This window comes from Oncorhynchus kisutch, linkage group LG3, assembly GCF_002021735.2.
Source record: "Oncorhynchus kisutch isolate 150728-3 linkage group LG3, Okis_V2, whole genome shotgun sequence".
Classification (NCBI taxonomy): Eukaryota; Metazoa; Chordata; class Actinopteri; order Salmoniformes; family Salmonidae; genus Oncorhynchus; species Oncorhynchus kisutch.
In genome coordinates this window covers 21301665-21326253 of record NC_034176.2, presented here as the reverse complement: position 1 = coordinate 21326253, position 24589 = coordinate 21301665, and the positions used below count along the sequence as shown (strand labels likewise).

General features: G+C 42.8%; 1 protein-coding gene across 2 annotated transcripts in view; it reads right to left on the bottom strand.

Moving 5' to 3' along the window:
* Positions 1 to 24589, bottom strand: part of ptgs1 (prostaglandin-endoperoxide synthase 1) — a 57339-nt gene that overhangs the window by 2028 nt on the left and 30722 nt on the right. For both annotated transcript variants that reach the window (XM_020469828.2, XM_020469835.2), the window contains 3 exons: positions 19228 to 19474; positions 18768 to 19054; positions 12032 to 12179 (listed from right to left, as the gene is read on the bottom strand). In XM_020469828.2, coding sequence (XP_020325417.1) covers positions 12032 to 12179; positions 18768 to 19054; positions 19228 to 19474 — 682 coding nt within the window. The remainder of the gene's footprint in view (positions 1 to 12031; positions 12180 to 18767; positions 19055 to 19227; positions 19475 to 24589) is intronic.

Below are 24589 nucleotides of genomic sequence, written 5' to 3'. Positions count from 1 at the left end.
AAAACAGACCAAACCAGGTTTTTCTCTGTGCTTATAGCTGTATTCAGTTTCTTTATATAAAAAAAAAACTAAGTTATTGCCAATGATAAGCATACCCATAACATGATGCCACCACCTTGAAATGATGAAGAGTGGTACTCAGTGATGTGTTGTATTTGCCCCAAACATAACACTTTGTCGTTTTACTTTAGTGCCTTACTGCAAACAGGATGCATGTTTTCTAATATTTTTATTCTGTACAGGCTTCCTTCTTTTCACTCTGTCAGTTAGTAGTTACTCCACAATACTAACCTATGTTGTTGATCCATCCTATCAAAGTCATTAAACTCTGTAAATGTTTTAAAGTCCCCGTTGGCCTCATATTGGAATCGCTGAGTGGTTTCTTTCCTCTCCGGGAACTGAAGTAGGAACGACACCTGCATTTTTGTTGTGTCTGGGTGTATTGATACACCATCCAAAGTGTAATTAATAACTTTTCACCATAATCAATGGGATATTCAATGTCTGCTTTTTAACATTTTTACCCATCTATCAATAGGTGCCTTTCTTTGCGAGGCATGGGAAAACATCCCTGGTCTTTGTGTTTGAAAATCACTGCTCGATTTAGGGACCTTAACCTATAATTGTATGTGTCGGGTACAGAGATGAGGTAGTCATAAAATAATCATGTTAAACTACACTATACAGTGCATTCAGAAAGTATTTAGACCCCTTGACTTTGTCCACATTTAGTTACGTTACAGCGTTATTCTAAAATGTATTGAAAAAATATCCTCAATCTACACACAATACCCCATAATGACAAAAAGAAACAGGTTTCTTAGAAAAGTTAAATGTATTAAAAATAAAAAACAGAAATACCTTAGATAAGCATTTTGCTATGAGACTCGAAATTGAGCTCAGGTGCATCCTGTTTCAATTGATCATCTTTGAGATGTTTCTACAACTTGGAGTCCACCTGTGGTAAATACAATTGATTGGACAAGATTTGGAAAGGCACACCACTGTCTATAAGGTCCCACAGTTGACATTGCATTTCAGAGCAAACACCAAGCCATGAGGTTGAAGGAATAGTCCGTAGAGCTTAGAGACAGGATTGTGTCGAGGCACAGATCTGAGGAAGGGTACCAGAAATGTTATGCCGTATTGAAGGTCCCCAAGAACACAGTGGCCTCCATCACTCTTAAATGGAAGAAGTTTGGAACCACCAAGACTCTTCCTAGAGCTGGCTGAAGGGAGAAACTTTACGAAGGACAACCATTTCTGCAGCACTCCACTAATCAGGCCTTTATGGTATAGTGGCCAGACGGAAGCCACATGACAACCCGCTTGGAGTTTGTCAATAGGTAACTAAAGGACTCTCAGACCATGAGAAACAAGATTTTCTGGTCTGATGGAACCAAAATGGAACTCTTTGGCCTGAATGCCAAGCGTCACGTTTGGAGAACGGTGAAGCATGGTGGTGGCAGCATCATGCTGTGGGGATGTTTTTCAGTGGCAGGGACTGGGAGACTAGTCAGGATCGAGGGAAAGATGAATGGTGCAAAGTACAGAGAGATCCTTGATGAAAACCTGCTTCAGAGCGCTCAGGACCTCAGACTGGGGCGAAGGTTCACGTTCCAACAGGACAACGACCCTAAGCATACAGCCAAGACAACACAGGAGTGGCTTCGGGACAAGTCTCTGAATGTTCTTGAGTGGCCCAGCCAGAGCCCGGACCTGAACCCATCCGAACATCTCCGGAGAGACCTGAAAATAGCTGTGCAGCGACTCTCCCCATCTAATCTGACAGAGCGTGAGATGATCTGCAGAGAATAACGGGAGAAACTCCCCATATCAGAGCCGGTCAGCCCTATACATTCACTGCAGAAGTTGTGTAGGGCCCCACAAATTACACAAGGGCCCTACCTCCCCCTCATGTCAAAGCGGGTGTCAATGTTTACAACTTCCATGAGAGGATAAAGCTGAACTAGCCTTCTGGTCACAAAAATATAACACCATGAGAATTGCGGGAATCAGGTAAACTTGTGTTCTCTCCTCTCCAAGTTTGATGTCAGCAAATAACAGTACCGTTATTTCCTGAGCACAATATGCATATGAGCACAATATGTGCCGCATTGTTCCTTTACTCATAGAATGTATTATTTGCCCATCACCGGTGTGGAAGTTCATATCCAAAAGCCAAGCTTTGAGTATTTATTAAGAAATAATAATAATAAAAATTTTAAAAAATGATGCATTAAGCACATCTTTATCATAACTCCTCTCAAAAATATCTTCATGCTAGCTTTCAGTACATCTCTCTAGTCTGTGTCTTGCTAACCTAGTTGGGCAGAGCATATCTTGGTCTATCTGTGTCTTGCTTGCCAGCTACTTCCATGGCTGTATTGTGACTTTGTGCCTGAAAGTGAGAGTGAAATACATCTATTTGGGGCAAAGGTGTTTATAAACTGCAGTTCAGAAAAGATAACCGTGACGCGCGTGAACATGCGTTTATATGCATGTGCACAAAATGAAACCCGCGCTTTCCAGCAGCAACCTCTGTGGGAACCAGTTCAGACAATATATGGGTGTGATGGCACTCATAGGTGCAAATAATTTTAAAACAAGACAATGATTATCTAGTCTCTCAGTCAAGGTTCAGTTACAGCTCTGGACTAATGCAAGCTGGAAAGCAATGGATTGACATTGACTATTGATTTATATATTGAATTTAAAAAGTTGATTAGCTGGGCATACTGGGAAATATGGATGCACATCTCTCAGTAAATAATAATCATCAAGTATTCAGCAAAGTCAGAGTATAAATAGTATTTTATATTTGAAAATGTATAAAAGGAAATCTGGGGGAGCCAGTTTGAATGGGCCTGATGCAGCTGATAAAATTAATAATAGTATTGTTATCTATAATTGCTTAAGTCTGTCAGTAGAGGAGATGCTGGATCATCAGCCAGTACAAGCACAGACTCAGTTGATCCACATCCAACCTCAGCCAGTACTAACACAGACCCAGTACAGCCGGCTTCAGCAAATACTAACACAGACCCAGTACAGCCGGTTTCAGCAAATACTAACACAGACCCAGTACTGGCAGCTTCAGCAAGTACTAATACAGACCCAGTACACCTGGCTTTAGCAAATGCTAACACAGACGTCTTCAACAAGTACTAACATAGACCCAGGTGAAGTACAGGCATCCTCAGCCAGTACTAGCACAGACTCAGTTGATCCACATCCAACCTCAGCCAGTACTAACGCAGACCCAGTACAGCCGGTTTCAGCAAATACTAACACAGACCCAGTACTGGCAGCTTCAGCAAGTACTAATACAGACCCAGTACACCTGGCTTTAGCAAATGCTAACACAGACGTCTTCAGCAAGTACTAACATAGACCCAGGTGAAGTACAGGCATCCTCAGCCAGTACTAGCACAGACCCAGTACAGCTGGCTTCAGCAAGTACTAACACAGACCCAGTACAGCTGGCAGCTTTAGCAAGTACTAACACAGACCCAGTACAGCTGGCTTCAGCAAGTACTAACACAGACCCAGGTGAAATACAGGCAGCCTCAGCCAGTACTAACACAGACCCAGGTGAAGTACAGGCAGCCTCAGCCAGTACTAGCACAACCAGAGGTGTACAGCCAGCATCAGATACCAGCAGCTCAGACCCTAATAGAACAGTTGCTGCTCCACTAAATGACCCAGCAGATTGGCCACCAGTCTTAACAGACTTTATGAGGACTGAGTTGGTGTACGGAGGTCCATTCAAACCAGGAATGGATTGTTATGACCCTAAAGACAAGTCGAGAAGAGGTTTCCATTCAGGCATATTACAGATACAGCTGTCAAATGGGGGAAAGATTACCAGGAGCTGGCTTTCATAACCAAAAACAACTATTGGTTTTGCTGTAAGCTCTTTTCTACAAAAGACTACAAAATAATAAAGGAAGGTGTGAATGACTGGTCAAATATCAACACCATTCTGAAACACCATGAGGGTAGTCCTGAACACACAGATAATATGAATAAGTGGAGAGAACTTGATCTGCGCCTAAGTTGGGGACAGACTCTTCACCAAATTCAAATTACAATTTGAGGCTGAAAGAGATGGCAGGATCTCCTTACACATTTAATAAGTATCACCCAGTCTCTGGCTGAAAGAAACATTCAGAGGTCCATCAGACAAGGTCTTCCAACCAGATAATGGAAACTTCCTAAAAGAGGTTGAATTACTTGCAAAATTTGACCCCGTTATGGAAAATCTCAGCAAAATTAAATATGGAGGGACACATACTCATTACCTTGGGAAGCGCACACAGAATGAGCTGATACAGATGAGTGACAAGTTTCTGGAAGAAATAGTAACTCAAGTAAGAGACTCAAAGTACTTCTCCATTATCTTGGACTGTACACGTGACAGTCACCAGGAGCAAATGTCCATTATTCTGAGAAGCGTGGCTTTAAAGGGAAAGCCAGAGAACAAGGAGCACTTCCTCGGCTTTGTTAATGTTTCAACAGGCTTGAATCTGTCCACTGTCATCTCAGATAAGCTGAACGAGCTTAAGATTCCATTTGAAGATTGCAGAGGACAAGCTTATGATAATGGGACCAACATGAAGGGCAAGCACCAAGGAGTAGACGACAGGCTGCTCAAAAAATATTCCCAGAGCCGCGTTCGTCCCATGTGGAGCACATACTCTAAACCTTGTCATTGCAGATGCTGCCAAATCTTCAAAAGATCCAGTTGGGTTTTTGTGCAAAAGCTCTTCACCTTTTCAGCTGGCACATAAAGATGGAGTGTTTTGAAGAAACACGTGAACATAACCGTGAAGTCATGGAGTGACACAAGATGGGAAAGTAGGCTCCAAAGTGTTCTGCAATCAGGTATCAGGCTTCTGAGGTTCGAGAGGCATTACTGGAAGCCAGAGAGACGATCAACAATCCTGTGTCCAAAATGGAGGCACAAGCACTTGCAGAGGAAGTAGGGTCCTTCCGCTTCTTGATTTGCTGTGTTGTATGGTGTGAGATACTGACAATGACAAACAAGGTGAACAAGCACCTCCAATCCGCCTCAATGTAGTTGGATATCACAGTGAATTTAGTCTCAAATGCAAAAGGCCTCGCTCACTACTTACAGGGAAACTGGATTCCCTGAGGCCCAGTAAACAGCCAAAAGCATTTGTGAAGAAGTGAGTGCTGTATCAGATGACCTGGCCTCCAAAATCCCCCAACCAAATTGAGATGGTTTGGGAGTCGTGCCGCAGAGTGAAGGAAAAGCAGCAAACAAGTGCTCAGCATATGTGGGATATATACAATACAATATACAAAAGTATGTGGACACCCCTTCAAATAAGTGGATTCGGTCATTTCAGACATACCCCATTGCTGACAGGTGTATAAAATCGAGCACACAGCCAAGCAATCTCCATAGACAAGCATTCGCAGTTGAATGGCCTTACTGAAAAGCTCAGAGACGTTCAACGTGGCACCGTCATAGGATGCCACCTTTCAGTTCATAAAATGTTTGCCCTGCTAGAGCTGCCCGGCCAACTGTAAGTGCTGTTATTGTGAAGTGGAAACATTAGGAACAACAATGGCTCAGCCGCCAAGAGGTAGGCCACACAAGCTCACAGAGCGGGACCGCAGAGTGCTGAAGCGTGTAGCACGCAAAAATAGTCTCATCGGTTGCAAAACTTAATACCGAGTTCCAAACTGCCTCTGGAAGTAACGTCAGCACAAGAACTGTTCGTTGTGAGCTTCATGAAATGTGTTTACATGGCCGAGCAGTCGCACACAAGCATAAGATCACCATGCACAATGCCAAGCGTCATCAGGAGTGGTAGTTTGCCACCATTGGACTCTGGAGCAGTGGAAATGCATTCTCTGGAGTGATGAATCACACGTCACCATCTGGCAGTCCAACGGACAAATCTGGATGTGGAGGATGCCAGGACATTATAGATGATTCTGTGCTTCCAACTTTGTGGCAACAGTTTGGGGAAGGACCTTTCCTGTTTCAGCATGACAATGCCCCCTTGCACAAAGCGAGGTCCATACAGAAATGGTTTGTCGAGATCGGTGTGGAAGAACTTGACTAGCCTGCACAGAGCCCTGACCTCAACCCCATCGAACACCTTTGGGATGATTAGGAGCGCTTTTGGTCATGTAGTGTATTATTGCTCATTGTTTACAGACAGATTATTTCACTTAATTCACTGTATCACAATTCCAGTGGGTTAGAAGTTTACATACACTAATTGGACTGTGCCTTTAAACAGCTTGAAAAATGCCAGAAAATTATGTCAATTAGCCTATCAGAAGTTTCTAAAGCCATGCCATCATTTGAGTCAATTGGAGGTGTACCTGTGGATGTATTTCAAGGCCTACCTTCAAACTCAGTGCCTCTTTGCTTGACATGGGAAAATCAAAATAAATAATTTTTTGTAGACCTCCGCAAGTCTGGTTTGTCCTTGGGAGCAATTTCCAAACACATGAAGGTACCACGTTCATCTGTACAAACAATAGTACGCAAGTATAAACACCATGGGACCACACAGCCGTCATACTGCTCAGGAAGGAGATGCGTTCTGTCTCCTAGAGATGAACGTACTTTGGTATGAAAAGTACAAATCAATCCCAGAACAGCAAAAAAGGACCCTGTGAAGATGCTGGAGGAAACAAATTACAAAAGTATCTATATCTACAGAAAAACCGCTCAGCAAGGAAGAAGCCACTGCTCCAAAATCGCAATAAAAAAGCCAGACTACGGTTTACAACTGCACATGGGGACAAAACGATTGGTCATAATGACCATCGTTATGTTTGGAGGAAAAAGGGGGATGTTTGCAAGCCGAAGAACACCATCCCAACCGTGACGCACGTCGGTGGCAGCATCATGTTGTGGGGGTGCTTTGCTGCAGGAGGGACGAGTGCACTTCACAAAATGGATGGCATCATGAGGAGGAAAATTATGTGTATATATATTGAAGCAACATCTCAAGACATCAGTCAGGAAGTTAAAGCTTGGTCGCAAATGGGTCTTCCAAATGACCCCAAGCATATTGCCAAAGTTGTGGCAAAATGGCTTAAGAACAACAAAGTCAAGGTATTGGAGTGGCCATCACAAAGCCCTGACCTCAATCCCATAGAACATTTGTGGGCAGAACTGAAAAAGCATGTGTGAGTAAGGAGGCCTACAAACCTGACTCAGTTACACCAGCTCTGTCAGAAGGAATGGGCCAAAATTCACCCAAATTATTGTGGGAAGCTTGTGGAAGGCTACCAAAAACGTTTGACCCAAGTTAAACTATTTAAAGGCAATGCTACCAAATACTAATTGAGGGTATGTAAACTTCTGACAAACTGGGAATGTGATGAAAGAAATAAAATATGAAATGGGTCCTGGACTTCCTGACGGGCAGCCCCCAGGTGGTGAGGGTAGGTAAACAACATCTTCACCCCGCTGATCCTCAACACTGGGGCCCCACAAGGGTGTGTTCTCAGCCCTCTCCTGTACTCCCTGTTCATCCATAACTGTAGTGGACGACACTAAAGTGGTAGGCTTGAATACCAACAACGATGAGACGGCCTACAGGGAGAAGGTGAGGGCCATCAGAGTGTGGTGTCAGGAAAATAACCTCACACTCAATGTCAACAAAACAAAGGAGATGATCGTGGACTTCAGGAAACAGCAGAGGGAGCAGCCCCCTATCCACATCGATGGGACAGTAGTGGAGAGGGTAGTAAGTTTTAAGCTCCTCGGCGTACACATCACGGACAAACTGAATTGGTCCACCCACACAGACAACGTTGTGAAGAAGGCGCAGCAGCGCCTCTTCAACCTCAGGAGGCTGAAGGAATTTGGCTTGTCACCAAAAGCACACAAACTTTTACAGATGCACAATCGAGAGCATCCTGTCGGGCTGTATCACCACCTGGTACGGCAACTGCTCCGCCCACAACTGTAAGGCTCTCCAGAGGGTAGTGAGGTCTGCACAACGCATCACCGGGGGCAAACCAGCTGCCCTCCAGGACACCTACACCATCCGACCACCAACCACACCAAAAGATAATCTAGGACAACAACCACCTGAGCCACTGCCTATTCACACCGTTATCATCCAGAAAGAGAGATCCGTATGTTGGAGACAGCTTCTATCTCAAGGCCATCAGACTGTTAAACAGCCATCACGAACATTGAGGGTCTGTCTCCAACATACTGACTCAATTCTAGCCACGTTAATAATGGAAAAATGTATGTAATAAACATATCACTAGCCACTTTTAACAATGCCACTATATATAATGTTTACACACCCTACATTACTCATCTCATATGTATATACTGTACTCTATACCATCTACTGTATCTTGCCTATGCCATTTGGCCATCACTCATTCATATATTTTTATGTACATATTCTTATTCATTCCTTTACACTTGTGTGTATAAGGTTGTTGTTGTGAAACTGTTAGGTTAGATTACTTGTTAAGATATTACTGCATGGTCGGAACTAGAAGCACAAGCATTTCGCTACCCTCACATTAACATCTGCTAACCATGTGTATGTGACAAATGAAATTTGATTTGATTATTCTGACATTTCACACACTTAAAAGTAGTGTTCCTAACTGACCTAAGACAGGGATTTTTTTACTGGGATTTTAAATGTATTTGGTTAAGGTGTATGTAAACTTCCAACTTCAACTGTAAAGACATTTCAGCCTTTCCTTTTTTATTAATTTATAAAGAATTGTAAGCCAGTGACACAAAATCGCAATTTAATACATTTTAAATTCAGGCTGTAACACAATAACATGTGGCACTGTAGGTGCTCTTTCGACCGCAAATCAGTCTGTCGAAGCTTCATCAATTGAGGTTGAAACGAGTCAGCTTTTTCATTAGTAAAAGAGCAACTATGCATTAGAAAATACATATGGTTGTTGCCGTCTTTTTGGATTCATGACTTTACCCAGATGAGCACCCGATTCCATAGAGCCATTCTCTGATTATCATCAAATGTCACGTTTGATTGATGCGCACGCATCCCGACATCAAAAAGCTCTGTCACAGGATAGCTAATTCTGATGTCGAGACTAGAGGTCGACCGATTAATTAGGGCCGATTTTAAGTTTTCATAACAATCGGAAATCGGTATTTTTGGGCGCCGATTTTTATTAGATTTTTTATACCTTTATTTAACTAGGCAAGTCAGTTAAGAACACATTCTTATTTTCAATGACGGCCTAGGAACGGTGGGTTAACTGCCTCGTTCAGGGGCAGAACGACAGATTTTCCCCTTGTCAGCTCGGGGGATGCAATCTTGCAACCTTACAGTTAACTTGTCCAACGCAATAACGACCTGCCTCTCTCGTTGCACTCCACAAGGAGACTGCCTGTTACGCGAATGCAGTAAGCCAAGGTAAGTTGCTAGCTAGCATTAAACATATCTTATAAAAAACAATCAATCATAATCACTAGTTAACTACACATGGTTAATGATATATGCATATAATCTGACTGAGCATACAAGCATCTAAGTATCTGACTGAGTGGTGGTAGGCAGAAGCAGGCGCGTAAACATTCATTCAAACAGCACTTTAGTGTGTTTTGCCAGCAGCTCTTCATTGTGCGTCAAGCATTGCGCTGTTTATGACTTCAAGCCTATCAACTCCCGAGATGAAGCTGGTGTAACCGAAGTGAAATGGCTAGCTAGTTAGCGCGCGCTAATAGCGTTTTAAACGTCACTCGCTCTGAGCCTTCTAGTAGTTGTTCCCCTTGCTCTGCATGGGTAACGCTGCTTCGATGGTGGCTGTTGTCGTTGTGTTGCTGGTTCGAGCCCAGGGAGGAGCGAGGAGAGGGACGCAAGCTATACTGTTACACTGGCAATACTATAGTGCCTATAAGAACATCAATAGTCAAAGGTTAATGAAATACAAATGGTATAGAGGGAAATAGTCCTATAATTCCTGTAATAACTACAACCTAAAACTTCTTACCTGGGAATATTGAAGACTCATGTTAAAAGGAACCACCAGCTTTCATATGTTCTCATGTTCTGAGCAAGGAACTGAAACGTTAGCTTTCTTACATAGCACATATTGCACTTTTACTTTCTTCTCCAACACTGTTTTTGCATTATTTAAACCAAATTGAATGTTTCATTATTTACTTGAGGCTAAATTGATTTTATGTATTATATTAAGTTAAAATAAGTGTTCATTCAGTATTGTTGTAATTGTCATTATTACAATTTTTTTTAAAGTTGTAATATATATATATATGCATGCCCGACTAGCATCACCACCATGGATGGTTCCGACCTAGAATATGTGGACGTCTATAAGTACCTAGGTGTCTGGCTAGACTGCAAACTCTCCTTCCAGACTCATATCAAACATCTCCAATCGAAAATCAAATCAAGAGTCGGCTTTCTATTCCGCAACAAAGCCTCCTTCACTCAAGCCGCCAAGCTTACCCTAGTAAAACTGACTATCCTACCGATCCTCGACTTCGGCGATGTCATCTACAAAATGGCTTCCAACACTCTACTCAGCAAACTGGATGCAGTCTATCACAGTGCCATCCGTTTTGTCACTAAAGCACCTTATACCACCCACCACTGCGACTTGTATGCTCTAGTCGGCTGGCCCTCGCTACATATTCGTCGCCAGACCCACTGGCTCCAGGTCATCTACAAGTCTATGCTAGGTAAAGCTCCGCCTTATCTCAGCTCACTGGTCACGATGGCAACACCCATCCGTAGCACGCGCTCCAGCAGGTGTATCTCACTGATCATCCCTAAAGCCAACACCTCATTTGGCCGCCTTTCGTTCCAGTACTCTGCTGCCTGTGACTGGAACGAATTGCAAAAATCGCTGAAGTTGGAGACTTTCATCTCCCTCACCAACTTCAAACATCAGCTATCTGAGCAGCTAACCGATCGCTGCAGCTGTACATAGTCTATTGGTAAATAGCCCACCCTTTTCACCTACCTCATCCCCATACTGTTTTTATTTATTTACTTTTCTGCTCTTCTGCACACCAATATCTCTACCTGTACATGACCATCTGATCTTTTATCACTCCAGTGTTAATCTGCAAAATTGTAATTATTTGCCTACCTCCTCATGCCTTTTGCACACATTGTATATAGACCCCCCCCTTTGTTTTCTACTGTGTTATTGACTTGTTAATTGTTTACTCCATGTGTAACTCTTTGTTGTATGCTCACACTGCTATGCTTTATCTTGGCCAGGTCGCAGTTGCAAATGAGAACTTGTTCTCAACTAGCCTACCTGGTTAAATAAAGGTGAAATAAATAAAATAAAAAAATAAAATATATATATATATATATATATATATATATACACATACATACATACATGTGTATATATATATACACACATATATATTTATTTTTTAAAGAATCGGCCGATATCGGCTTTGTTGGTCCTCTAATAAGCAGTATCGGCGTTGAAAAATCATAATCGGTCGACCTCTAGTCGAGACCTTGATAAAATTAACAATGAGTGAGTGATGACCATGAAAACAAGCAAGACTAATAGCTATAGCTATGATCAACAAGTATATTATATTTCTGGATTTATCTAGCTCTATTTGGGATATTTTTCCTCCCCTCCTTGGCTTGCTAGGTAATCAATCCTCTCATGACATTGTGATTGTATCCACTGCTTCGTAAACAAAGAGGTTTCTGAATATGAACGGTTTGTGTGTATGTATTGATATGTAGGCTACATGTGCCTTTTGTCAAAAATAAAATACTGATGCAGTTCTGTCCTTGAGCTATTGTCATCTATTAATGTTCTGTATTATGTCATGTTTCATGTTTTGTGTAGACCCCAGGAAGAGTACCTGCTGCTTTTGCAACAGCTAATGGGTATCCTAATAAAAGACTAATACCAATACCAACTGCGCATGCAACCTTTTATGATGCAGCCGGGAAAAGGTTCTATAGAAGCTTTTAGTATCATCGTAATTTCCAAAACTCTAAATATGTAGTCTTACCAGTGAAGTCAGAGAAAGATGTGTAGGGCCTCAGGTTGAACCTCTTCCTGTACTCGTTGAAGGGTTGGAGACGCAGAGCCCTGGACTCTTCAATAACACCCTCGGCCACCTTGGTCACCACTGGGTGGATGTTCTTCCCACCTCCTATCTGAGAAACAGAGAAAGGATTAAAACCAACTTAACCTCTGACCCCATACCCATAGGTACTGGTGTAGACTACATCGAAAAGGATCAGACGGGCATCACCTGTATAAATATAGGATGCATGAATGACTACATGAAAAAAAGTATTCAAAAGAAACAGGTAGCATAATAGCTCTCAGATGGATAGGGATTGATTTGGAAATGGGGAAGAGAATGATCTAGGAAAGATAAACATGTTCAGACAAATAAGAAAGCGAGAGAGCTTAAAACTGCACTATTCAAGGCAAGCATAGTGTGATGGAAAATGTTACGTTTGTGCTTTTCTAATAACCAATTTCTGTGTTCATGCAAGTAACTGATTGAACGAATCCTCACTATCAGTATCTGCAATTTGTCAGTACACCCAGAACCTTGTTTTGAGAACGAAAGGATCTCAGTTTCAAGGTCTCAGCTTGGAGACAAGAAGCCTTGTGAGATATTGGTCTGTCACATGCATGAACCAAATGTTAATGATGAATTATGAATGATGAATAAGTTAAATCATGCCTATGTAACGTGTATATAAGCAGGATATAAGAGATCTAAATGGGACTGCCCCGATAGTACACATCTGTCAGGAGCTCTATGGTGCATCAAGTTTATTGGAACATCTCCAGTTAACTGTTAATAAAAAATTATTAATTTAAGATCGACTTCGAGTGTCCCTGTGTAGAATTTTCACAACAATAGAAATCTAAAAACAGGTGGCTACGTCTGTTCTTTCACTTAACTCTTCCTGCGTAACCAATGACTATAACAAGCAGAGGATTGCTTCTCAGGCTACATGACAGAAGGTGAGAAAGGTGCCATCTCAGCAATTGTATATTTTGTATACAGTGGGGGAAAAAAACCTTTAGACATGGTAGTGACTGCATACGAAGAGGAAGTTATAAAAACTGCAGTTGAGGGTCAGCTACTCTAATGTGGTCTGGGTGAGAATGGCCCTAAATGTGTTACTTCATATACAGTATACACAGGACTTCACAGTACATGGATTACATTCCGATTGTGTGTCACTGACCTACACACAACACCCCATGTCAAAGTGGAATTATGTATATTTTATTTATTTAAAAAAAATTGAAAAGCTAAAATGTCTCGAGTCAATAAGTATTCAACCCTTAGTTAATTGTATTTATTATGAATCCCCATTAGCTGCTGCTGGATCCTGCTAAATTAAGGCAGTTGTAACCTCAACTTGCTTAAAAAACATTACAATACATTCACAACACATTAAGTGTGCCCTCAGGCCACTAGTCTACTACCACATATCTACAACACAAAATCCATGTGTACGTGTGTGTATAGTGCGTATGCTATCGTGTGTGTGTGTGTGTGTGTGTGTGTATACACGTGTGTTTGTCTCTCTTCACAGTCCCCGCTGTTCCATAAGGTTTATTTTTGTTTTTTTAAATCAAATTTTACTGCTTGCATGAGTTACTTGATGCGGAATAGAGCTCCATGCAGTCACGGCTCTATGTAGTACTATGCGCCTCCCATAGTCTGTTCTGGATTTGAAGACTGAAGAGACCCCTGTTGGCATGTCTTCTGGGGTATGCATGGGTGTCTGAGCTGTGTGCCAGTAGTTCAAACAGACAGCTGGGTGCATTAACATGTCAATACCTTTCACAAATACAAGTAGTGATGAAGTCAATCTCTACTCCATTTTGAGCCAGGAGAAATTGACATACATATTATTAATCTTAGCTATTGGTGTACATCCGAGGGCCAGCCGTGCTGCCCTGTTCTAAGCCAATTGTAATTTTCCTAAGTCCCTATTTGTGGCACCTGACCACATGACTGAATAGTAGTTCAGGTGCGACAAAACAAGGGCCTGTAGGACCTGCCTTGTCGATAGTGCTGTTAAGGCAGAGCAGTCTGAGAAGTCTGTATTATGGACAGACAATTTCATAAATGTGTCAAGTGTAGCATCCGGTTGCTCCTCATTACACATCGTAGACCAGCAAATATTCTTTACATCATCAACATGTTTGTAACTACCCTGTTAGGTTGACTGATAACCCAAACCAGATTTCAGGCACTGGTTACAGTTTGAAGCTTTTTCTTGAGTGGGAAGCTTGATGAAAGCCAGTCAATATATAAGCTACAAGATGAGGTCCTAAACATAGCATGAAAGTGCATCCTTGTAGCTGTATGGGCTAATATAGTCAAAATGTTTGCCTAGGGGTAAGTTGAGCCAATGGCCACCATACGCCATACAAATTATGATGACATTTGTGTCAGGTTGATGCATAATACGAATAGTATTTTTGCATTGTGTCATGCATATGAACGCATTTTTGTTACAGAGCAGATATCATGCAACAAGCATTAAGGTTATTGAAAGAGCAGCCAAGGAAGTGACAGAAGGGAAGAAGTACAAGCAGCAGCAATGGATGATAAAAATAAGAGAATGACACTGAAGTAGATTGACAAAAAGGAAAACAAACATGTACCTGTGCGTAAGAGAAGCTATGATAGAGTAGTAGAGTAGTAGAGGCACAAAAGGTCTTATCTGATGACATGGAGTCTGAACTTGCTAAACATATCAAGAATCTTGCAGACCAGTTTCATGAGCTTAGTAGCCTCAATTGCAGTGAACTTGCCTAGAAATTGGTACATAGAAACGACATCCCTGTCCCAGAAAACTGGTCAGGAAATGGAAGGCTAAGTGATATTGAACAGAGAGATCTATATCTGAATGTAGGTATACATAAAAAAAAAATGAAATAGTTTTGTCACATACACCGGTTAGGTGTAGTGAAAATGTGTTGTTTTTAGGGCTGTCCCCGACAAAAAATATATTGGATTGACCGAAAGTCATCTGTTCTTTCCACCAATTGATTGGTAGACATTTTTAAATGCATTTTTTCCAAATAGACACCCTATGTGATTTCAGAAAATTAACTACTGTATGGCTACATTTGGGCGCAGGCCAGGTAGCCTAAAGGACTACTCCTATACATAATAAGGTGCATGTCCTTACTCAACATTGACAGGAGCGCTCCACACAAAAGATAACTAAATTGACAAAACTCTGGAATGAATGAAATGAAATTAACCAAAACTTGTTTCTCACAAGTGTAAACAGGTTGTGTGGTCTGCAAACAACGTGTCCCCTCTGACAATGAGAACAGTAAATTAATGATTTAACAGAAATTACTATAACAAAACAAACATTTTAGAATAGAAATGATAGGAATTAACAGTAAATGTACAATTGGTGATAGTGTGTATCAATTACCCATTACATACAGTATAACAGACAACTCACACAATGGAGTTATGAAACAATGAATGTGCACAAATTGGAGGGAGAGAGCACATTCTGGAGAGAGACACGCATTGTGCATCTTAGCCACAGTCTTGGCCTCCGCGATGGATTAGTTCACCGAGATGGGCGCGAATCAGACAGGTGTCTCGTGTGCCATAAAAATATATGTTTATTTGCTACTTCTCTACAAAAACGACTAATTGGGGTCAACCCTAATTGTTTTACAGTCAGCCCTAGTAGTACAGTGCCCCTGGAGCAAATTAAGGTTACGTGCCTTGCTCAAGGGCATACAGATTCTTCACCTTGTCGGCTGGGGCATTTGGACCAACAACCTTTCGGTTACTGGCCCAACGCTCTAACCGCTAGGCTACCTGCTGCCTTAATATTAAGGTGCACTCTCTTTTGCACTCAAAACCACCTCAATTTGTCAGGGCATGGATTATACAAAGTGTCAAAAACGTTCCATGGGGATGCTGGCCCATGTTAGCGCTAATGCTTCCCACTGTTGTGTGAAGTTGGCTGGATGTCCTTTGGGTGGTATACCATTTTTGATACACACAGGAAACTGTGGAGTGTGAAAAACCCAGCAGCGTTGCAGACGTTGACACGCTCAAACCGGTGTGCCTGGCACCTATTAATGAATAGCATTCTCACAAACAATTTGTGAATGCCATTCATTGACTACAGCTCAGCGTTCAACACCATAGTGCGTGCAAAGCTCATCAATTTTATTTATTTTTATTTATTTTACCTTTATTTAACCAGGTAGGCAAGTTGAGAACAAGTTCTCATTTACAATTGCGACCTGGCCAAGATAAAGCAAAGCAGTTCGACAGATAAAACGACACAGAGTTACACATGGAGTAAAAACAAACATACAGTCAATAATGCAGTATAAACAAGTCTATATACAATGTGAGCAAATGAGGTGAGAAGGGAGGCAAAGGCAAAAAAGGCCATGATGGCAAAGTAAGTACAATATAGCAAGTAAAATACTGGAATGGTAGTTTTGCAATGGAAGAATGTGCAAAGTAGAAATAAAAAATAATGGGGTGCAAAGCAGCAAAATAAATAAATAAATAAAAATTAAATACAGTTGGGAAAGAGGTAGTTGTTTGGGCTAAATTATAGGTGGGCTATGTACAGGTGCAGTAATCTGTGAGCTGCTCTGACAGTTGGTGCTTAAAGCTAGTGAGGGAGATAAGTGTTTCCAGTTTCAGAGATTTTTGTAGTTCGTTCCAGTCATTGGCAGCAGAGAACTGGAAGGAGAGGCGGCCAAAGAAAGAATTGGTTTTGGGGGTGACTAGAGAGATATACCTGCTGGAGCGTGTGCTACAGGTGGGAGATGCTATGGTGACCAGCGAGCTGAGATAAGGGGGGACTTTACCTAGCAGGGTCTTGTAGATGACATGGAGCCAGTGGGTTTGGCGACGAGTATGAAGCGAGGGCCAGCCAACGAGAGCGTACAGGTCGCAATGGTGGGTAGTATATGGGGCTTTGGTGATAAAACGGATTGCACTGTGATAGACTGCATCCAATTTGTTGAGTAGGGTATTGGAGGCTATTTTGTAAATGACATCGCCAAAGTCGAGGATTGGTAGGATGGTCAGTTTTACAAGGGTATGTTTGGCAGCATGAGTGAAGGATGCTTTGTTGCGAAATAGGAAGCCAATTCTAGATTTAACTTTGGATTGGAGATGTTTGATATGGGTCTGGAAGGAGAGTTTACAGTCTAACCAGACACCTAAGTATTTGTAGTTGTCCACGTATTCTAAGTCAGAGCCGTCCAGAGTAGTGATGTTGGACAGGCGGGTAGGTGCAGGTAGCGATCGGTTGAAGAGCATGCATTTAGTTTTACTTGTATTTAAGAGCAATTGGAGGCCACGGAAGGAGAGTTGTATGGCATTGAAGCTTGCCTGGAGGGTTGTTAACACAGTGTCCAAAGAAGGGCCGGAAGTATACAGAATGGTGTCGTCTGCGTAGAGGTGGATCAGGGACTCACCCTGACACCCTCACTCATCAATAAGCTAAGGACCCTCGGACTACACACCTCCCTCTGCAACTGGATCCTGGACTTCCTGACGGGCCACCCCCAGGTGGTAAGGGTAGGTAACAACATATCCAGCATTCTGATCCTCAACACAGGGGCCCCTCAGAGGTGCGTGCTCAGTCTCCCCTGTACTTCCTGTTCACTCATGACTGCATGGCCAGGCACGACTCCAACACCATAATTTTAGTTTGCCAATGACACAAGTGGTAGGCCTGATCACCGACAACGAAAAGACAGCCTATAGGGAGGTCAGAGACCTGACTGTGTGGTGCCAGGACAACAACCTCTCCCTCAACATGATTAAGACAAAGGAGATTATTGTGGACTACAGGAAAAGGAGGACTGAGCACGCCCCCATTCTCATTGATGGGGCTGCAGTGGAGCAGGTTGAGAACTTCAAGTTCCTTGGTGTATACATCACCAACAAACTATCATGGTCCAAGCACACAAAGACAGTCATGAAGAGGGCACAACAAAACCTATTCCCCCTCAAGAGACTGAAAAGATTTGACATGGATCCTCAGATTCTCAAAAGGTTCTACAGCTGCACCATCGAGAGCATCCTCACTGGTTGCATCACTGCCTGGTATGGCAACTGTTCGGCCTCAGATTGCAAGGCACTACAGAAGGTAGTGCGTCCTGCCCAGTACATCACTGGGGCCAAGCTTCCTGCCATCCGGGACCTCTATAGCAGGCGGTGTCAGAGGAAGGCCCTAAACATTGTCAAAGACTCCAGCCACCCTAGTCATAGACCATTCTCCCTGCTGCCGCACGGCAAGCGTTACCAGAATGCCAAGTCTAGGTCCAAGAGGCTTCTAAACAGCTTTTATCCCCAAGCCATAAGATTCCTGAACACCTAATCAAATGGCTACCCAGACTATTTGCATTGCCCCCCCCCCCTCTTTTACACAGCTGCTACTCTCTTATTATCTATGCATAGTCACTTTAATAACTATCTACATATTACCTCAACTAACCAGTGTATGCTCAATGTAATCCATACCCTGGGTAAGTTGTGCCAAGACACCACTTCTTTTGGACATGCTATTTTCTCAAACTGTTATGTTTATATGTAGATATCTCTGTTAGAAATGCTATATGTCCCTTGATTTAGTGATGCTGAATAACATATACCCCACTCTCTCCTATGGCATGACAATGATATTGAGACTAGGGTTCATCAATATAACACTGCATATGACATCCCATGGTCACCACACAGCCCATACCTGTCCAGCACACTGGCGTGAGAAAGCGTCCACCAGTTTCTCCACCCCGTAGTGTGTGACGATGGAGGTGTTGAAGATGAACTGGGAGTAGGGCACCACGTCTCCGTCTATGTGGAAGCTGTCTGGCATAAGGGGGTGCCAGTGGTACAGTTGGTTGAACTCCACAGCGATGCGGTTCCTGTACTGGAACGTGGACTTGAAGAGCAGGACCGGATCGAACTTCAGATCCAACAGGTAGCCGCTCAGGTGCTGCACGTAGTCCTCGATCACTATCCGGATAGTCTCACCTGGAATATGAACAAAAAAATGTATCTACTATAGCAGTGTGTGGATTATTTTCCCTGTAACTATTCACTCAACCCAGAACATGGAAAGGTTTCCTTAATATTAATATTCCTGCCTAATATTGTCTGGCAACATGAAAGAAGAGAGATCTCTGTTTAGTCCAGTGTGTACTTACCTATGACGATGAGCCTGGTGGTCTGGAAGAGCTGCTCATCCCCCCAGGTGGGGTGCTCGGCCTTCAGAATGTCACAGACGCGGTTGTGTTCTCTCAGCCACAGGGTGGCGTACATGGTGAGGCCTGGCAGCAGCCCAAACACCTCCTGCCCAATGGCCATGCGCTGCCCCTCGGGAACCCCTCGAGGGTAGCTCATATTCACTGGCGCCTCGGCTATCGTTGGAGGGTACACCTCACCTTTAATTACCTGGAAGAGAAGATAAACAGTGAAAAAGGGAAAGTAATACTATGGACCCCTTAAGAGCTTTACTGACTCAATAGCACAATACTGAGCTTTAATGATTCAATAGCACAATACTGAGCTTTAATGATTCAATAGCACAATACTGAGCTTTACTGACTCAATAGCACAATACTGAGCTTTAATGATTCAATGAGCATGCTTTACTAATTTCTTTGGATGATAAAAAACACTTTCATTAGTGTCCCCTTTGGGGTTTTGTGGAAAAGACATTTGAAATATATGTCACTGACAGGAATGGACCTCTGCGATTGTAAACTTTATTAATGTATCCTTCCTTTATACATACTGTAACTTAAAACATGTCAGTTGTTCACCAACATCTTCATCCTGGGACTCAATTTCACCAGCAACCTGCCAAACTAATCAATGAATATGTCTTGCCAGAGCCCAATCATTACCAGTGGAGGAATGGGCCGTGCCCATGACCACAACATTTTGAAACACTACTGTTAGTTACAGTAAATACTGTTTACCTCAACAACCCCCCTAAATAACCAACAGTTGTACAGCCATCTCATCCTGAGTATCATATGCATAGTGTGAAGTACATTTTTTAAGTATCCCTTCTGTTATTGCGGTGCTATCACTCTGTATTTAGTGCGCCTGTGCAGAAGTCTCTTGCAGTTAGACCTGGCCTGAGTGAGATGACAACTATATACTGTGGAAATAGAGCAGGGATTCCCCAAAGTCAGTCTTGGATAGTAGATACTGCCCGTCTGGATAGTAGATACTGCCCGTCTGGATAGTAGATAGAAACAGTTGGCTTTGACTGCTTGTACGGTGCTGACTTTTGAGTCTATAAAGTTGGCACTAAAAAGGATTTTGGGTGAAAAGACGGCTGTCACACCAATAATAGATGGAATGCAAGTGAGTGACGCAGCATATTACACTGAACAGCAGAGAAAAAGCGCCAATAAGTCATGTTATCAAGACAACTAGACGAGGGCGCCATTGCCTCGCACAATCCACTGAGCAGGTATGGAAGGAGATCAAAATGTGTTATTTGTCAAAGCACTTAACATTGGGTTAAAGACTGTCCTCAAAAACTAACAAGTTAAAATAAGAGGAAAATGTATACAGAGAGATAGTAATGTTACACTGCTCTGTCACGTTCTGACCTTAGTTATTTTGTTATGTCTTTGTTTTAGTATGATCAGGGCGTGAGTTGGGTGGGTTGTCTGTTCTTTTTTCTATGATTTGGGATTTCTGTGTTTGGCCTGGTATGGTTCTCAATTAGAGGCAGCTGTCAATCGTTGTCCCTGATTGAGAACCATACTTAGGTAGCCTGGTTTCACTTTTGAGTAGTGGGGGGTATATTTCCTGTTTAGTGTTTTTGTCTTTCACCTTACGGGACTGTTTGTTTGTTATTTATTGTTTTGTTCAGTGTTCTAGTACGCCATTAAAAGCTATGAACACTTACCACGCTGTGCATTGGTCTTCCTCTCTTTCTCCCAATGACGAATGTTACAATTACACTGTTTTCAAACGAATCTGCTTCTAATACTGAGATCTTTATAGTTGAATCCTTAGCATCAATCCCTGCAGATCCTATGTGTACATGAAGTGTGGTACAAAATGGCTTGATATCCATGTCAGTGAACTAAATATGAAAGAAGTACAAAATATGATTGACACACCAAACACCACACATCAAATTTGGAGAACGGAGAATCGTCCACTCTACCAAGAGAGTCAAGCTACCAGCAAAAATTGTCACATTAAAACAGAGGTGGTCCCTGCAGATATCCTTTTATTATTAAGCAAAGCATCCCTCAAGAAGACAGGGGCTGTACTAGACATTACAAATGACAAGTCTGTGATGTTTAAACAACCATTGACCCTTGCACTTACTACCTCAGGCCACTACTGTGCTCAAATTCTAGACAAAGACATCAAAGTCCATGTGAAAACGAGATTCTGACAGACACAGAGCACATGGAGATTCTGACAGACACAGAGCACATGGAGATTCTGACAGACACAGAGCACATGGAGATTCTGACAGTCACAGAGCACATGGAGATTCTGACAGTCACAGAGCACATGGAGATTCTGACAGTCACAGAGCACATGGAGATTCTGACAGTCACAGAGCACATGGAGATTCTGACAGTCACAGAGCACATGGAGATTCTGACAGTCACAGAGCACATGGAGATTCTGACAGACACAGAGCACATGGAGATTCTGACAGTCACAGAGCACATGGAGATTCTGACAGTCACAGAGCACATGGAGATTCTGACAGACACAGAGCACATGGAGATTCTGACAGACACAGAGCACATGGAGATTCTGACAGTCACAGAGCACATGGAGATTCTGACAGTCACAGAGCACATGGAGATTCTGACAGACACAGAGCACATGGAGATTCTGACAGACACAGAGCACATGGAGATTCTGACAGACACAGAGCACATGGAGATTCTGACAGACACAGAGCACATGGAGATTCTGACAGTCACAGAGCACATGGAGATTCTGACAGACACAGAAAACATGACCACAGAGAAAAAACTAAGTATTATTAAAACTTCAAACAGTTTGGACCAATGGAGGCTCATAATGGCTGGAACAGAGAAAATGGAATGGTATTTGATACCATTCCAATAATTCCGTTCCAGCCATTACTACGAGCACGTTCTCCCCAATTAACATGCTACAGTTGACAGACATCAGAAATTACTCAGCAGTTCTGGGAATAATGATGAGTGCATTTCCATTCTACGGCAGATAGTGAGCAGTTGAGACATTTGAATTAAAAAAAAAATTGAACCTTTAACTAGGCAAGTCAGTTAAGAACAAAGTCTTACTTCCAATGACAGCCTATACATGCCAGACAAAGCAAACCCAGACCAACTGTTGGTTTGCCACTGGCTTCCAAGTCAAATTAAACACTGGCTGTAGATCTACACGAGCTAGGACCAAGTCTGTGGTGCCTTCACATAAATGGACCACTTCACACGCTTCAGTGCTGGAAGCATTGTGATTACATAGAAACCCAGTGAAATCGTCAAGCACTTCATTAATTCCTGGATAAGTATGCATGGCCCGCCCCAGAAATTGTACAATGACAATTGAGGAGAATTCAATAATAATTAAAGGAGAAATGGCTGAGAAATCCAACATGGAAGTAAAGACAACTGCTGCATAGAGTCCATGGAGCAACGGACTTCTGGAGAGACAATCAAACGTGCATTTCTACAGGGAACAGAACTGTCAAGGGACATTCACGTCTGACCTGAAGCTAAGGGCGACGGAACACTGGTAACTAAAAAGGTGTATGTATGGCCTGGCAGATGCATCGCTCTACTGGTACAACAAAGTCAAGGCAACAGGCCTCCCGAGTGGCGCAGCGGTCTAAGGCATTGCATTGCAGTGTTAGCTGTGCCACTAGAGAGTCACAGCCGGCCGCGACCGGGAGACCCATGGGGTGGTGCACAATTGGCCCAGTGTCGTCCGGGTTAGGGGAGGTTTTGGCCGGCAGGGATGTCCTTGTCCCATCATGCACCAGCAACTCCAGTGGTGGACCGGGCACAGTGCACACTGACACGGTCGCCAGGTGTATGGTGTTTCCTCCAACACATTGATGCGGCTGGCTTCCGGGTTAAATGGGCATTGTATCAAGAAGCAGTGCGGCTTGGTTGAGTTTCGGGGGAACAAATGGCTCTCGACCATCGCCTCTCCCGAGTCCGTACGGGAGTTGCAGCGATGAGACAAGAGTGTAACTACCAATTGGAAACCACGAAATTGGGGAGAAAAAGGGGTAAAAACATTTTTTTAAAGTCAAGGCAATGCTGAGTACAGTTTGCAAAATGTCACAAGTGGGTCCTGCAGTCTTCTATTGGCTTGATCGAGACTGCAATGTGACTGGAGTACCTGCCTGTCATGCTGATGACTTCATCTAGTGTGGCTCACAGACCTTTGCTACAACTGTGATTCCACACCTCAAAGCAGTTTTCCATGTCGGCCGTGTGGAGCATGATAGTTTTTGTTATGCTGGCATGGAATTTATTACAGTTGACGCAACAATACTGATGCAACAAGAAAGCTATATCAATCTTCAAATCAAAATCAAATAAAATAAAATGTATTTGTCACATACACATGGTTAGCAGATGTTAATGCGAGTGTAGCGAAATGCTTGTGCTTCTAGTTCCGACAATGCAGTAATAACGAACAAGTGATCTAACTAACAATTCCAAAAAAAACTACTGTCTTATACACAGTGTAAGGGGATAAAGAATATGTACATAAAGATATATGAATGAGTGATGGTACAGAGCAGCATAGGCAAGATACAGTAGATGATATCGAGTACAGTATATACATATGAGATGAGTATGTAAACCAAGTGGCATAGTTAAAGTGGCTAGTGATACATGTATTACATAAGGATGCAGTCGATGATATAGAGTACAGTATCTACGTATGCATATGAGATGAATAATGTAGGGTAAGTAACATTATATAAGGTAGCATTGTTTAAAGTGGCTAGTGATATATTTACATCATTTCCCATCAATTCCCATGATTAAAGTGGCTGGAGTAGAGTCAGTGGCATTGACAGTGTGTTGGCAGTAGCCACTCAATGTTAGTGGTGGCAGTTTAACAGTCTGATGGCCTTGAGATAGAAGCTGTTTTTCAGTCTCTCGGTCCCAGCTTTGATGCACCTGTACTGACCTCGCCTTCTGGATGACAGCGGGGTGAACAGGCAGTGGCTCGGGTGGTTGATGTCCTTGATGATCTTTATGGCCTTCCTGTAGCATCGGGTGGTGTAGGTGTCCTGGAGGGCAGGTAGTTTGCCCCCGGTGATGCGTTGTGCAGACCTCACTACCCTCTGGAGAGCCTTACGGTTGAGGGCGGTGCAGTTGCCATACCAGGCGGTGATACAGCCCGCCAGGATGCTCTCGATTGTGCATCTGTAGAAGTTTGTGAGTGCTTTTGGTGACAAGCCGAATTTCTTCAGCCTCCTGAGGTTGAAGAGGCGCTGCTGCGCCTTCCTCACGATGCTGTCTGTGTGAGTGGACCAATTCAGTTTGTCTGTGATGTGTA